At 51.6% G+C, this 13,176-nt stretch overlaps 6 protein-coding genes across 6 annotated transcripts; 5 read left to right on the top strand and 1 right to left on the bottom strand.

Annotated features, from left to right (window-relative positions):
• Window positions 1-423: 423 nt before the first annotated feature.
• On the top strand, window positions 424-2,006 carry fhdA (putative transcription factor Tos4; the record flags this gene model as incomplete). The annotated part of the gene is made up of 2 exons (XM_035502992.1): window positions 424-1,932; window positions 1,980-2,006. The coding sequence occupies 2 exons, from the start codon at window positions 424-426 to the stop codon at window positions 2,004-2,006; spliced, it is 1,536 nt and encodes a 511-aa protein (XP_035358885.1).
• Window positions 2,007-3,119: 1,113 nt separating this feature from the next.
• Window positions 3,120-3,428, top strand: AtWU_07882 (nonsense-mediated mRNA decay factor; the record flags this gene model as incomplete). The annotated part of the gene is made up of 1 exon (XM_035502991.1): window positions 3,120-3,428. One exon carries the CDS (start codon window positions 3,120-3,122, stop codon window positions 3,426-3,428), a length of 309 nt encoding a protein of 102 aa, XP_035358884.1.
• A 561-nt stretch (window positions 3,429-3,989) lies between these two features.
• Window positions 3,990-7,938, top strand: AtWU_07881 (regulator of nonsense transcripts 2; the record flags this gene model as incomplete). Its single annotated transcript, XM_035502990.1, has 9 exons — window positions 3,990-4,008; window positions 4,090-4,134; window positions 4,263-6,358; window positions 6,414-6,705; window positions 6,754-6,911; window positions 6,958-7,233; window positions 7,283-7,588; window positions 7,635-7,779; window positions 7,832-7,938. The coding sequence occupies 9 exons, from the start codon at window positions 3,990-3,992 to the stop codon at window positions 7,936-7,938; spliced, it is 3,444 nt and encodes a 1,147-aa protein (XP_035358883.1).
• A 1,226-nt stretch (window positions 7,939-9,164) lies between these two features.
• AtWU_07880 (coiled-coil-helix-coiled-coil-helix domain-containing protein) lies at window positions 9,165-10,251 on the bottom strand (the record flags this gene model as incomplete). Its single annotated transcript, XM_035502989.1, has 3 exons — window positions 9,165-9,456; window positions 9,526-9,904; window positions 10,050-10,251. 3 exons carry the CDS (start codon window positions 10,249-10,251, stop codon window positions 9,165-9,167), a joined length of 873 nt encoding a protein of 290 aa, XP_035358882.1.
• Window positions 10,252-10,756: 505 nt separating this feature from the next.
• On the top strand, window positions 10,757-11,583 carry AtWU_07879 (ankyrin repeat domain-containing protein; the record flags this gene model as incomplete). The annotated part of the gene is made up of 2 exons (XM_035502988.1): window positions 10,757-10,787; window positions 10,844-11,583. 2 exons carry the CDS (start codon window positions 10,757-10,759, stop codon window positions 11,581-11,583), a joined length of 771 nt encoding a protein of 256 aa, XP_035358881.1.
• Window positions 11,584-12,001: 418 nt separating this feature from the next.
• AtWU_07878 (thiamine diphosphokinase) lies at window positions 12,002-13,168 on the top strand (the record flags this gene model as incomplete). Its single annotated transcript, XM_035502987.1, has 3 exons — window positions 12,002-12,140; window positions 12,202-12,281; window positions 12,467-13,168. The coding sequence occupies 3 exons, from the start codon at window positions 12,002-12,004 to the stop codon at window positions 13,166-13,168; spliced, it is 921 nt and encodes a 306-aa protein (XP_035358880.1).
• Between the last annotated feature and the right edge of the window lie 8 nt (window positions 13,169-13,176).

Raw genomic sequence — 13,176 nt, 5'->3', positions numbered from 1 at the left:
CATTTCCGCGCTGGACGAGACGCTCCGTTCCGGCAGGCATTCCACCACACACCATCCTTTCACCCTTTTCTTCAATGTTTCTCGTTTTTTGCCTGTTCGTACCCAGTTTCGTACTTCCCCAACCTCCTGGCCCTCGTCTTGGGGGGTGAAGCCTCAAAGTTCCTTCCCTTTGTCATCCTTGACACGCTTCATCTTGTCTTTCTCTCTCTCTCTTTCCTTCGGGACCCCGAGTCTCGTGAATTGACTCCCACCCGCATAGAATTAGACATTCCTCTCCCAACCTTTTCTTCCTCGACGCGACGAAAGCCTCAATTGATCTTTTTTAATCCTCGCCCACCCCTCCTGCCGTTGTTCGAGTGGTATACGAGCGTGTCCGGGTCGTGGTTCACGACCAGACGGCCTTAACTTCAACTTAATAACATCATGGAGTCTTCGCCTCCAAGGAGCAGTTTGGCTGCTCCGGTGGCAGGTGTGAAGCGTCCCGCGGCCCTGTTGCCTGCCTTTGAGCCATTGAGCTCCTCTCCCTCACTTCCTCGTCCACAGAAGCGTGTAGCACGCGACAATCATGGCATTGTCTCGACTTACCCTACGCCGGTGCCGACCTCGTCGACCCATATCTTGTCCTCCTCTCCCCCGAGAATGGCCCTGCCACGAACGGCCTCACGGCGTACGTTTACTTCGTCCAGCTCCGAACGAACCCCTCTGTCTGCTGTCCCTACCATAACGCTTCCCGAGAGCGGGGAGCCCGTCCTGATGGGAAGGTCCAGTGCCTCGTGCCATCACCAGCTCGCGGCCAACCGTATGATATCGAGGGTGCATGTCAAGGCTACTTATAAGCCCGCAGCTAATCCCTTTGACCCTGATAGAGTGGAGATCATGTGCATGGGATGGAATGGAATTAAGTTGCATTGTCAGGGAAAAACATATGACTTGGCCAAGGGAAAGACGTTTACTTCGGATATCAAGGATGCTGACATCATGATCGATGTTCATGACGCCCGCGTGCTGGTCCAATGGCCTCAAAGTGACCGAAAAGATTATGCCTCGACAGATTCCGAGCAGACATGGGAGGAGACCACACCCAAACGTAAAGCACAGTCCCGTCGGAGTATTCACGAAAGCCCCAATGTGGAACGTCAGCGCTTGGCGTCTCCCGTCTCACCGTCCCCTGCGGTCAAGTCTCTGGTGCCCCCATCGTCACCCATATATACCCCGACACGCTCGCGGAATTCCGTGGTCGTATATGAAGACGAGGCTTCACCTAGCCGTCGCAACAGCACTGCTGATGCAGATCAGAAGTCGTCGTCCATCGCTAGTGACATTCTGCAGAGCTCGCAGTCCAGCGAGTTGAGTGAGCTGAGCAAGCAAGATGACTTCTCGGACCATGATGAAGAAAATGACCCCATTGTTCATTCCTTTGGACCATTTGGCGACAATCTACTCCCTCGGATGGCCTCATTCACTGCAGATGAGTCACCACTCCGTCCTGCACGACCCCGCAACCAGGTTGTCCAGCCTACCAAGTCCCCGGGACAACCCTCCAAGACCGTTGAGTCGACGGAGAGCACAGTAACCAAGCTGGAGCCGTTGAGCGAGAGCTTTGAACGGGTTCAGAACCATGCCGCCAACCAATTGGCGTTCTCTCGGCTCTCATCCACGCCATTTTCGACAATTCTGAACAACCTCCCACCGTCCTTGTGGAGACGGGACGGCCATCACAAAGAGGGCCCCACGAAAGAAGAGATCCGTGCCATCCTGGACACGACCAAGTGCATTGGAAAGGTGGCACGGGAGGGAAAGGATGCCGCAGGAAAGCCTCTGGAAGCCGAGTACTATTACATTCCTGACTTTGACGAGGACGATATGCGACGCGAGGCGGTTGTGCATGATCTCAGGAAACCGGGCCTCCGCAACTGCCGCAAGCAGCACAAGGTACGTTTATCTCCACTTAAACAGTAACATATAGCTGACCTTCGCAGCAATACTTCTGGCGCAAACCCAAATAAACAATAAAAAGTCATTCGATCCCTGCTAATATCTTGACACGACCTTCTTGGATTCTGAGTACATATTTGCAACGTTCCCCTTTTCTTTCTTTCTTCCTATCTTTCTTCAAGGACTCGCATAGCGTGGCGTGGGCATACCCTGTCGATTTTTTTTGTTGCTGTATGAAGGTGTATGATGATGCGGATTTCTTTCCTTTGTTGCGTTCTGTTAACGGTCCCCCAAGCCAGATGTATTGTTTTGTCCACGTGCGATGTCTACTGTGTTTCCTTTTGTGGCAGCATTGACCATTACGAGTCAGGGTCTCTGTCCATGCCTCATGGTGTAGACCTTGCTATTTCTGTGGGCGCTCAAGACCTACCCGTGTCTTGTGTGACGTCCGTCAACGAATCCGCGTCTGAAAATTTCCTTCAATATTGTCTCCCAGTGCGCTGTTGGCAAGATGCCCATCAGCCCTGGACCCTCAACCAACCCAACCCAACCCTACCCTCATGACCTGTATGTTATCACAGTTTCTTAGGGAAACAAAAGCGTTTTAGTTATGTTCAGATGCAAGCCTCTTACATCGTTCACAGTAGATTCGAAGCCAGGAACATGGGACGATCATTGGTTTCCACCGCAGCTGGCATCACGTGCCTGCGCCATAGATGATGTCCCAATGACTTCAGGTCCAAGCACAACACCACCCTCAACTATCTGGCCGAGTCGTGCAGAAGCACTGTCCAGGCTTCGTTCCTGTCCAATCCTAGCCGGATCTGGATTATTCTTGGCCACGGTTTAGACGTCAGCCCACATCGTATCGCCACGATCCCATCCGAGATACACGGGATGCTATCTGCTGGAAGGAGGCAGGCAGGCATATTAAGCCAGTAGACCCGTATCCATCCCCAACTACTCCATCCATCCTCCTTTGCCCCTTGCTTTCCCGAAACATATGGTCCTCAAGGTACCTTGACGTCGACTACATCGCTAGGTAGCATACTATACCAGTCTACAATCTACCTATATCTTTCTACTTACCTACCTACCTACCTACAACACACCCTCAGTCTGATCCAATTCAATCCAATCCAGTACACCCTCCCTCAAAATCAAACCATCCATCAACATCCAACATGTCCCCAAACCCACGAATCATCCCTACCACCAAATCAACCACCCTCCCCCGCACTCGTCAACACCAAGCAGACGACGCAGGCGCAGACGCACCGCTGCACACGCAAAGCAGTCCCGAAAGAGAGCAAGAAGATCCCAGCAGTCGCATCCTAGGCAGAAGTATCAAGCCGCCCGTGGTACGGCATTATAGTTGGAGTGAGGAGGATCGGAAGCATGCGTTGCAGGCGCGGTTGTTGGAGACGGAGGGGAGGGAGATGGGGTTTTCGGAGGTGAGGGGTCATGATGGTGGTGAGATAGGGGATGAGTAGGATGTTTCTGTGTGAAGTAGGGAGATGGAATTTGATGGTAATTTGTGGTTGAAGGTAGGAATTGACGGGAATTTGAATGAGAATGTGGTGGTTTGTGGTTAATGTCTGATGTGAATGTGAGGTTTATGGGGATATTCCGTCAGAGTGAATTTTGTTGGGGAGATGGGATCAGTAATATATATATTTGATGGCAGTGCCAACAAGAAGAAGTAACTATTTCTTGAAACAAAAGTATTTGACTCTATCGCAGAGAGTATAAGTAGTACTATTGGGGTAATGACGAACTCCGCCTTCGGCCCACTTCTTCACTTTCCCAGCTGCGCTTCACTTCAACTTCCGTCAGCCACTTCCAAGGCTTGCCTCCCCCTCTCTCCACCTCCCCTTGACGCCCGAGACACCTTGCGCGTCACTTGTCTCCTGCCCGCTTCACCAATGTGGCGTTCAAGTCACTCATGCGCTTTCCTTTCCCACTCTTTGAAAGGTTCCCCGGACAGTTGAGATCAACCCACGCGCTGATTGCTGCTGCTGCTGCACCACCACCACCGCACACCGCGGCAAGCAATGGATCGTCAGAGGAAGCGTATGTCCAATCCCACTCCACACCACATGTCACCAAATTTCCCCCAACTTGGGTTCGCTAACTTATTCCTTCCGTCTACAGGGGATCTCCGCCTCCAAAATGAGAGAGTATGGGCCGGCGAGAGTGGTAAAGAAAAACCCCCCCCTCCTCATCAATTCAACCCACTACGCCGATACATGAACTTGATCCGGCATCGGAGCCACATGAAGTTATTGTAATTATTAAACTAACTAACTGATCGTTTTATGCAACAGATGTCTTCCCGGTCAGCAAATCCCTCGATTCGGCCTTGAAAAAGAACACCGCTTTCATCAAGCGCCTCCGCACCGGAATCAACGCCGCTGCCCAACAAACCTTCCTAACCGATATCCGCACGCTCTCGCTGCACAAATACCTGTCGGAAATTATTTCCGCCTGCTATGAAGGTCTCTGCAAGCTCAAATCGCCCGGCGAAATTGCTACAGGTGTCGAGATCACTAGTGCCTTGCACCAGCGCTTCGGACCCGCCGAATTCACCCGTCAGATCGGATGGCTGCTAGGGCGGGGCCTGAGTACCCCGGATAGAGGACAGCTGAAGGCGCTCAGCCAGGAGTTGCGCGAGCGCGAGGAAAAGGAACGGTTGTCTCGGCATCGGGTGTTGTTGAGGGTTGTTACGGAGTTGTGGCTGGTGGGGGTGTTGAAGACACTGGATGATATTGAGAAGCCGGATGATGTGGGCGCGAAGGGCAAGGATGGAGTTGTTGGTATTGGCGGAAAGGCGACGGATGGGCCGGTGAGAAGGGCGCCGCCGTCTGCTGGTAAGGATGGTGAGAGGGAGCCCGAGCCGTTTCCTTTGGAGGTGTTGAAGGACCTGCTTGGACATGATCGCGACCATTCAAATTTGCCACTGGCTGTGCTGTTTGTCAAGAGCTTTAGCTGGGATGTGCTGGGCGTGAAGATGCTCGAGGAGGGTAGGAAGACTGTCGAGGCTGATGGCGCTACAACTACTGTTAATGGCGATGTGGAGGCGGACGCAACAGCCCCGGAGGGTGATGACCCGCCGCTCACTTCGGAGAAGACTCAGCTTCGGTTCAAGCATATCCTGAATCGGTACCTGGAGGATGTCAAGACACATGTTGTTCGCGATCAGAGAGCGTTGGCCGCCCAGAGCCGTCGCAACGCCGAAGCATACGTGAAGAGTGGCGAAATCTTCGAAGACCGCCAGGCCAACTTTGAGAAGCAGACGAAGTCGCTGGAGAAACTGGTTACCAACACGCAGGTCCTGTGTGAGGTTCTGGGCGTGGAAATGCCAGCTTTAGCCGAGAAGGAGGCCGCTGATGCTGGAGCGGGCGGTGGTATCGGCCTGGTGAAGGCTAGCGAGTACTTGCGTGGCCAAGGAGAGGGCGCGGGTATCTGGGAAGACGAAGAGGAACGGCGCTTCTACGAGAATCTAGTCGATCTTAAGGGCAAGGTGCCGGCTGTCCTGTTGGAGGATGGTAAGAAGAAGAAGGCGGAGGATGAGGCCGGAAAGAAGAAAGAAGAAGACGGCACAGATACGGAGAAGACTGAAGCTGGCCAACCGCAGTCGGCTGAGGATAAGGCTGCTGCAGATGCCGATGACCAGTCTACTGCTATCGCAAGCAAGACTGTCGGTGCCCAGGTGGACGCGCTTCTGGCTAAGCTGCCCGATCTGCAGACCAAGGACCAGGTTGACCAGCTGGCGCTAGACTTCTGCTTCCTCAACTCAAAGGCGTCTCGGAACAGGCTCATCAAAGCAGTTTCTGATGTCCCCAAGGGCCGCATCGATCTTCTTCCCTTGTACTCTCGTCTTGTTGCAACCCTAGGACAGTACATGCCTGATATTCCTCAGGGAATCACCAACTATCTGGACGAGGAGTTCCGAAGCCTCCAGCGCCGGAAGTCAAAGGAGTTCCTGGGCCAGGTTCGGATGAGCAATGTCCGTTATTTGGCCGAACTGACCAAGTTTGGTGTAGTTCCGGAGCATATCATCTTCCACTGCTTCAAGGTTTCGCTGGATGACTTTTCGCGCATGAACATTGAGATCATCGGGCATCTCCTGGAGAACTGTGGACGCTATCTGCTTCGGAACCCTGACACGTCCCCGAGAATGGCTTCCTTCCTGGAGACTCTAGGAAGGAAGAAGACTGTCCAGCATCTGGGTCAGCAGGAACGAATGATCATCGAGAATGCAGTCTACTACGTTGATCCGCCACCGCGGCCTGCCATCCAGCAGAAGGAGCGCACCCCTATGGAGTCTTACATCCGGAGACTGGTCTACTTGGATATGAACAAGCGCAACTACACCAAGATCTTGAAGTCGATCCGCAAGCTTCATTGGGAGGAACAAGATGTAAGTACAGCATGAAGCGATGCGGTGTACGAATATCATACTAACTGCGTGATAGGTGGTCGATATTTTGGAGCGCGTCTTCAGCAAACCGGTGAAGGTCAAATATGGCAACATCCACCTTCTCGCGATCCTCGTCAGTGCCCTTTATAGGTATCACCAGGATTTCGTCATCGGCGTTGTGGACAACATCCTCGAGCAGATCACGCTGGGTCTGGAGCAGAACGATTTCAAGTTCAACCAGAAGCGAATCGCTGAAGTCAAGTACCTCGGAGAGCTCTACAACTACAAGATGATTGACTCACCGGTAATCTTTGACACCTTGTATCGCATTATTACCTTTGGTCATGGTGAGTGAGTCGACACCGTCCGCGAACAACCTCATTAACAGCTCTCAGAGGGTGGTACACCCATGCCCGGAAGGATCAATCCGCTTGACCTGCCCGATGATTTCTTCCGTGTTCGCCTGGTCTGCACTCTTCTCGACACCTGCGGTCACTGCTTCGATCGGGGCTCGGCCAAGAAGAAGCTTGACTTCTTCTTGACCTTCTTCCAGGTATGTGCGCCACTGTTCGCAAGAAAATTAAAGCTAATTTAGTCAGTACTACATGCATACGAAGGATCCCCTGCCAATGGACGTCGACTTCCTAGTCCAGGATACTTTCTCCATGACTCGTCCTCAGTGGAAGCTAGCAGCTGATCTGGCCGAGGCTACTCAGATCTTCAGCGAAGCTGTGGCGCAGAACTTCAAGACGCAGGATGCAGAGAGACCTGTCGAGCCTGATGAGGACGATGCGGACAGCAGCTCGTCGGACGAAGGTTTGGAGGAAGATGTAATGCTCGAGGAAGAGGACCAGGAGTCGAGCGACGAGGCTGAGGTTCGTTGACCGACGTTAAGATTGTGATTATCTACTGACGTATCAACAGGTGTCCGGTCCGAACGGCGAACAAAATGGCGACAGTGAGTCCGAAGACGAAGAGATCTTCGTAACTCGACAGGAAGAGGAACGCGACCCAGAGGCGGAAGCCGAATTTGACCGTGAATTCGAGAAAATGATGGCGGAGAGCATGGAATCCCGGAAATTCGAACGCAAGGGTGTGTTTGACATACCTTTGCCGATGAAGCGGTCTGGACGTGAGGCAGCGCTTGAGACGCCCCCGCCAGAGGCGCCCAAGCCCACGAACAACACCATGGCGTTCTCATTGATGACGAAGAAGGGGAATAAGCAGCAGGTAGGCTCTCCATTATACCTTGCAAGGCTCATGACTAACCACGTAGACCCGTACAATCGACCTGCCCTCCGACTCCAGCTTCGCTGTAGCGATGAGAAGCCAGCAGCAAGCCGACCGCGAGGAACAGCAACGGATCAAGAACCTGGTCCTCAACTACGAAATGACCAATGAAGCAGAGACCAATACCGATGGTACGTTCTTTGCAGTATTCCAAGTATAATCAATACACTGACAGTGTTGCAGCCGCAGAGAAGCGTTCCCCCCATCGCGACACCAGAATGGACAAATCAAGCGCGGCCAGGGCGGCTTTCCGATCCCGGAAACTCCAACTGAGCGACGTGAACTGGTAGATGATGGGTATGATAGAAGCTAACAGTCATGGTATACATTCGTGAACTAGAGAAAAGACCAGCAGTGCGCTTTTCGGACTAGTCTTTGACTAATACGCTTTTCGCGTCAGTCGTCCCATCAGTCAATGGGTTGATTGTTTGACAGCTTGTCACAGACGCACACTTATTTGCCTTGTGTGCATGGTTTCAGCCTAATGATGTGCAGACAAGGCTTTGTCTGACAGTCAACCAACCACTCGGTTATTGATACATCGGCGATGTGATGTGGAAGTGAATGGGTATGTCGCATGCATTCCCAAGCATAGCAGACAGGTCATCTGTTCAACACAGTGATCATTCCTTACTTTGTGTGTGGTTCCTCCCGACACAGAACAACTGCCGGTGGTTTGTTATAGGGAGATAGAAGAGACTCCCTGGGCACGGCATGATTATATTCCGTCCTACTCCCTTCTACTCTCCCCCAACTGGCTAACTCCAGCTGAGTAGCGCAGAAGGAGATAGACGTGATGTGATGAGACGTGACCTCTCCTACTTACTGCCCTGGAAACGCAACATACATCCATTACACAATCACTCACTCGCATGAGCTATCCTACAGCCAGTTAAATTAGAAATCATCTCATATCAAATCAGAATGTACATCAGTTGCTACTACTTACTACCCTACTTAAACCAATAATAAATGGGATGGAACTGAAATCATCTATGTCTATTCAATCTACTTCGCTCTCCCTCTCCCCTCTCTTTTGGACCGAGATGCTAAACATGAAGAAAGAAAAGGTACAAGTACAGGTGCAGTGCAGGGGGAGTTACTTAGATACAGTGTGACTCAAGAAAAAAGGGTGAAAGGAAAAGTGGATATAGAGATGGTGGGAGATGCTGATAGATCAATCAATCAATCAAAGAGTTGAGTCAGAGTCAGACTGGAGATGGGAGCAGAGATAAGGAGAAGAGGAGGAAAAGAAGAGCAGAAGAATATCACCGAACAGAGTAACGGAGAATAGAATGAACGAAAGAAATGGGAAGAGACGAGACTGAGTGGACGAGCGGGTATAAATATGAGCTGAAAAAAAAGAAATCATGCATGCATATAGTAATACACTGGCTTGCCCGATCTTATACATCTCCCAACATCCTTCTTCTATTTATTCAATCACATATGCTTCCTGTTCTTCGATATTCCAATGCTGCATCTTCCAAACTCTGCCATATGGTATATTCATTGCTTATTTCTCCGTCTGGGGAACAGCATCATGAGCCGCCTTGGGCACCAAGGTTTCCGCCTCAGCCAGCTCACCCTTCTCGGCGAGTTCCTGTTTCGTCTGGGCGTTGATCTCCTGTGCATGGGCGCGCTTCTCCTCGGGGTGGGAGGCGGCTTCGATCTGAGCGGCGGTCACGGGCTGCTCGTCACCGGCCTCGGGAGCGGGAACGGCAGCAGCAGCAGCAGCAGCCTCCTCGTCATCTTCGAGCTCAGCGCCGTACACGTCGGGGTGTAGTCTGAAGCAGTCTTGCATGCCCCTGTTGAGTAGTGGTTCCCCGCATTAGTAATGCATTCAATGCTTATGGTTCGGAGACGAGTATACGTACTTGAACTTCTCAATGCAGTCAATACCCTTAGGCTCCTCGGAGGAGTACACGAAGCAGCTGAAGGCAGCCTTGAACTCCTCACCACAAGGTCCGTGAGCCATACCGCCCAGACAAGGGCAGTCCCAGTTGATCTCGCCAGTCTCGGGGTTGAAGGCGCCTTCCTGGCCGGCCTCGGCCTCAAGCTCCTCGGGGGACATCATCGAAGCAGATTCGGGGGAGGGTTGTTGCGCATCATCTTGAGGGGCTTCGGGGGCAGCAGGAGTGGGAGCGGGAGCAGGCTTCTTCTGCTTCTGTTCGCGGATCTTGGGCTTGATAGAGTCGATGGTGAGAGAAGATTCGGCTTCGGCGGAATCGGAGTTAGATTGCGAGAGAAGAGAGACTGCATTATTAGCTAGCTGAACAGGGTCTGATGGGAGGGTGAGGTGGTGTGATGGATTTCTTTCTCTCTTCCGAAGCATGACGGCGAACCGCCATGCATGCGGTGGGAAAAAACCCAGCGGCAACGGGCAACGGCAACAACGTACAGGACGGGGTTTGAGCGAAGTAGGGGCTCGTGTTGTAGTAGTAGACAGCGCCAATGGCCAGACCCAAGCGGGCAGCGGTGTTCTTCCAACTCCTCGGCTTGGAGTCGGCGGGTGTGTTGGTGCTTATCAATCGTCTGGCAGCCGGGCCACGGACTGCGACGGCCGGTGCGCGGAGGATAGCTCGAGGTGCGGAGCGAAACATGGCGGGTGAGAGTGGGGGAAGTTGGGATTGACAATTAAGGGAGGTGATGGTAAAGAGGAGAGGAAGAGGAGGGGGGTATCACCGCGAGGCGAGCGGCATGAATTGGGCGGGAAACCGACGGATGGGAGTGGATGGAGGTGGACGGGGATGAGAGATGGAGATGGAGATGCAAACCAATTCCACCACCTCGATTTGACGCTGGGTGCCTCAGGCAGGAGTGTTCTTGCCTGTTTGGGTTGTTCTGCTGGTCCGCCTCGGATTGACCAATCAGAGGGGGGCGCGATACGCTGTTGGTGCTGCCAGTGATGAATTGCATGGATGGGATGCTTCTCCTCATTTTAGTGTCATCTGAGTATACCGAGTAGTTGAGCTGAAGTCATGTAGATAAGAGAGGTGGCCCCGGAGGGTATGTATTGAGTCTGTTGAAGTTCATTGTCTACTCCGGTCTGCAGTCCGATCTACAATCTTGACTATATACAGGTTACACAGTACACAAGACATGAAGATGTATACTGGACAGAAGATGATGGCACCTAGTATGGCTTTAACACTACGGGATGAATCCACATTGACAATCACTAATGCTTCACAGTCAGCATCCCCGCTCAAGTCCCACTGGAGATCCTGCTCCTCCTCTTCGGTCTCTGCAGACCAGTCGAGCAATACATGCTCCTCTTCTCTGCCCCCGAGCTCATCCATCGACTATCCTCCAAGCAGCTCATGACGCGAGAAGCCAACGGAGACACTCTGCTGCACATCCTGGCCAAAGACCAAGGTCCATCGCGACAACTCGCGCGGGCTCTCTTCAGCAAGAAAGACCTAGACGTCAACGTGCAGAACAACAACTGGAAGATCCCCTTAGTATGCGCAGCCCAGTACGGGAACCACTGGCTCGTCAAGCTGCTGCTCGAGCGGGGCGATTTCAACAGCTACATGCTGGACTACTTCTACTTCACGCCGCTGGTGTGGGCAGCCAAGAAGCAGGACGAGGGGTTAGTGAAGATCTTACTGGCGAACAGGAACGTTCGGCCAAATGAAGTGGATATTTTCCGGCGAACAGCATTATCGTATGCAGCAGAGTATCGGAATGAGGCGATTGTGCGGTTGCTGCTCGCGGATGAGGATGTTGATGCGGAGTGGAGTGATGAGACGGCGCGATCACCACTGTCTTATGCGGCAGAGGCTGGGAGTAGGAGGATTGTGGAGTTGCTGTTGGATCGCGAGGAGGTGAATGCACATTCAGTGGATTCGTTTATGAAGACGCCGTTTGTGTGGGCGGCGGAGTATGGACATTTAGAGATAATGATGAGGTTGGAGGAGTGTGAGTATTGATGCAATGTTCTGTTCAATTCTATCTATTCTCACATATAGTACTTTGTAAGTAGTTGATGATGCTATGACTGAATGATATGCAAGCACACCACCAATACCCTCCCTGAAAGTATTTAGTCATCCATGATAGAAGATCACTGAGGGGTAGTAGTGATCGCGTGCGCATTTAGTACCTAATCTAATAATCAAGAAACTATATCAGCATCAGAACCCCAAGGACACTCCTATGAACGGGGAAAGTTGTTATCACCGAACTCTACCAAATTTTCGCGGGACCCAAAACACACCCCTCCCTCTCACCCCACCATATCTTATCTTCCACTTCCTAGTAACATAACTACCTACTACTAACAATAGTAAATCTATTCATCTTCATATATCCACTCTTGAATCTACTCATATACCCACCCATCTACCCATGGCAACTACAAGGCTAATGACCTGGGACCCAACCCAATTCTTCCGAACGGAAGAAGGCCTTCCCTCGAGTCCCTACGCCCTGCTCATCCTCAACCATCCAATCAACGAGAGAGCATATGATGTTTTACAACAGCATGGTATATACCACACTCTATATACAGATGCTATACCGGAAGATAAATACTGAAAAGAAGATAGCACTAACAACCGTCTGCGCCGACGGCGGCGCCAACCACTTCTACGAGATGATGAAAGCGCGGGGGAGAGAGGATGTAGATGTATGTGTATACCCTTTCATACCCAGGTTCATATCCATGCTATATACTATATATAAATGGAGAATACTAGTAAAGTATAGCTTCCTATACTCTACTACACAGTAGTATTACACAATAACTACTTACCCCTCCACCCATAACATCAATACCTCTCACTCTCTACACGATATTAATATATGAAACAGCACCCCACCACCATAATCGGCGACCTGGACTCCATCCACCCAACAATAAAGTCCCACTACGAGTCGCACGGTGTAAACGTGATCTACCACCACGACGACTACAGCACCGATTTCACCAAAGCATTGCGGTATATTCGCGCCAACACTGCCGAAATCTTATCCTCCTCATCATCATCCACCACCCACCAACAATACAAAGAAAGTGACAGTCTCTCAATACTAATCCTCGGCGGTCTCGGCGGCCGCGTCGATCAGGCATTCTCGCAGATACATCATTTGTATTCTAACTCTACTATTCCTTCTTCTTCTTCTACCGAAGGGGATAGGAAGGAAGGGGGGAATGAGGGTGCATTATATCTCGTCTCGGAAGAAAGTATCACGTTCATCTTACATCCGGGGAAGAATGTGATTCGTACTCCTGGGGTAAAGAGGGCTGATCTTTCTATCTCTTCTTCCGGGGAAGGGGAAGAGTATCTACTGGAAGAAAACGTCGGCATTATCCCACTCTCCGGGATGGAAAGGATCACGACGAAAGGATTCCAGTGGGATGTGGAATCCTGGGAAACGGAGATCGGGGGCCAGATTAGTACGAGTAATCATATTCGGGCGGAGGAGGTGGAGGTTAGTGCTGGGGGAGCGGTGTTGTTTACGGTGGAGTTGGCGGGGAGGTTTAAACGTTCATCATCATCATCATCTTCTTAGATTATTTT

This window comes from Aspergillus tubingensis, assembly GCF_013340325.1.
Source record: "Aspergillus tubingensis WU-2223L DNA, scaffold_8, whole genome shotgun sequence".
Classification (NCBI taxonomy): Eukaryota; Fungi; Ascomycota; class Eurotiomycetes; order Eurotiales; family Aspergillaceae; genus Aspergillus; species Aspergillus tubingensis.
Note: the sequence above shows the minus strand (reverse complement) of the source record. Positions and strands in the feature narration are given on the sequence as shown.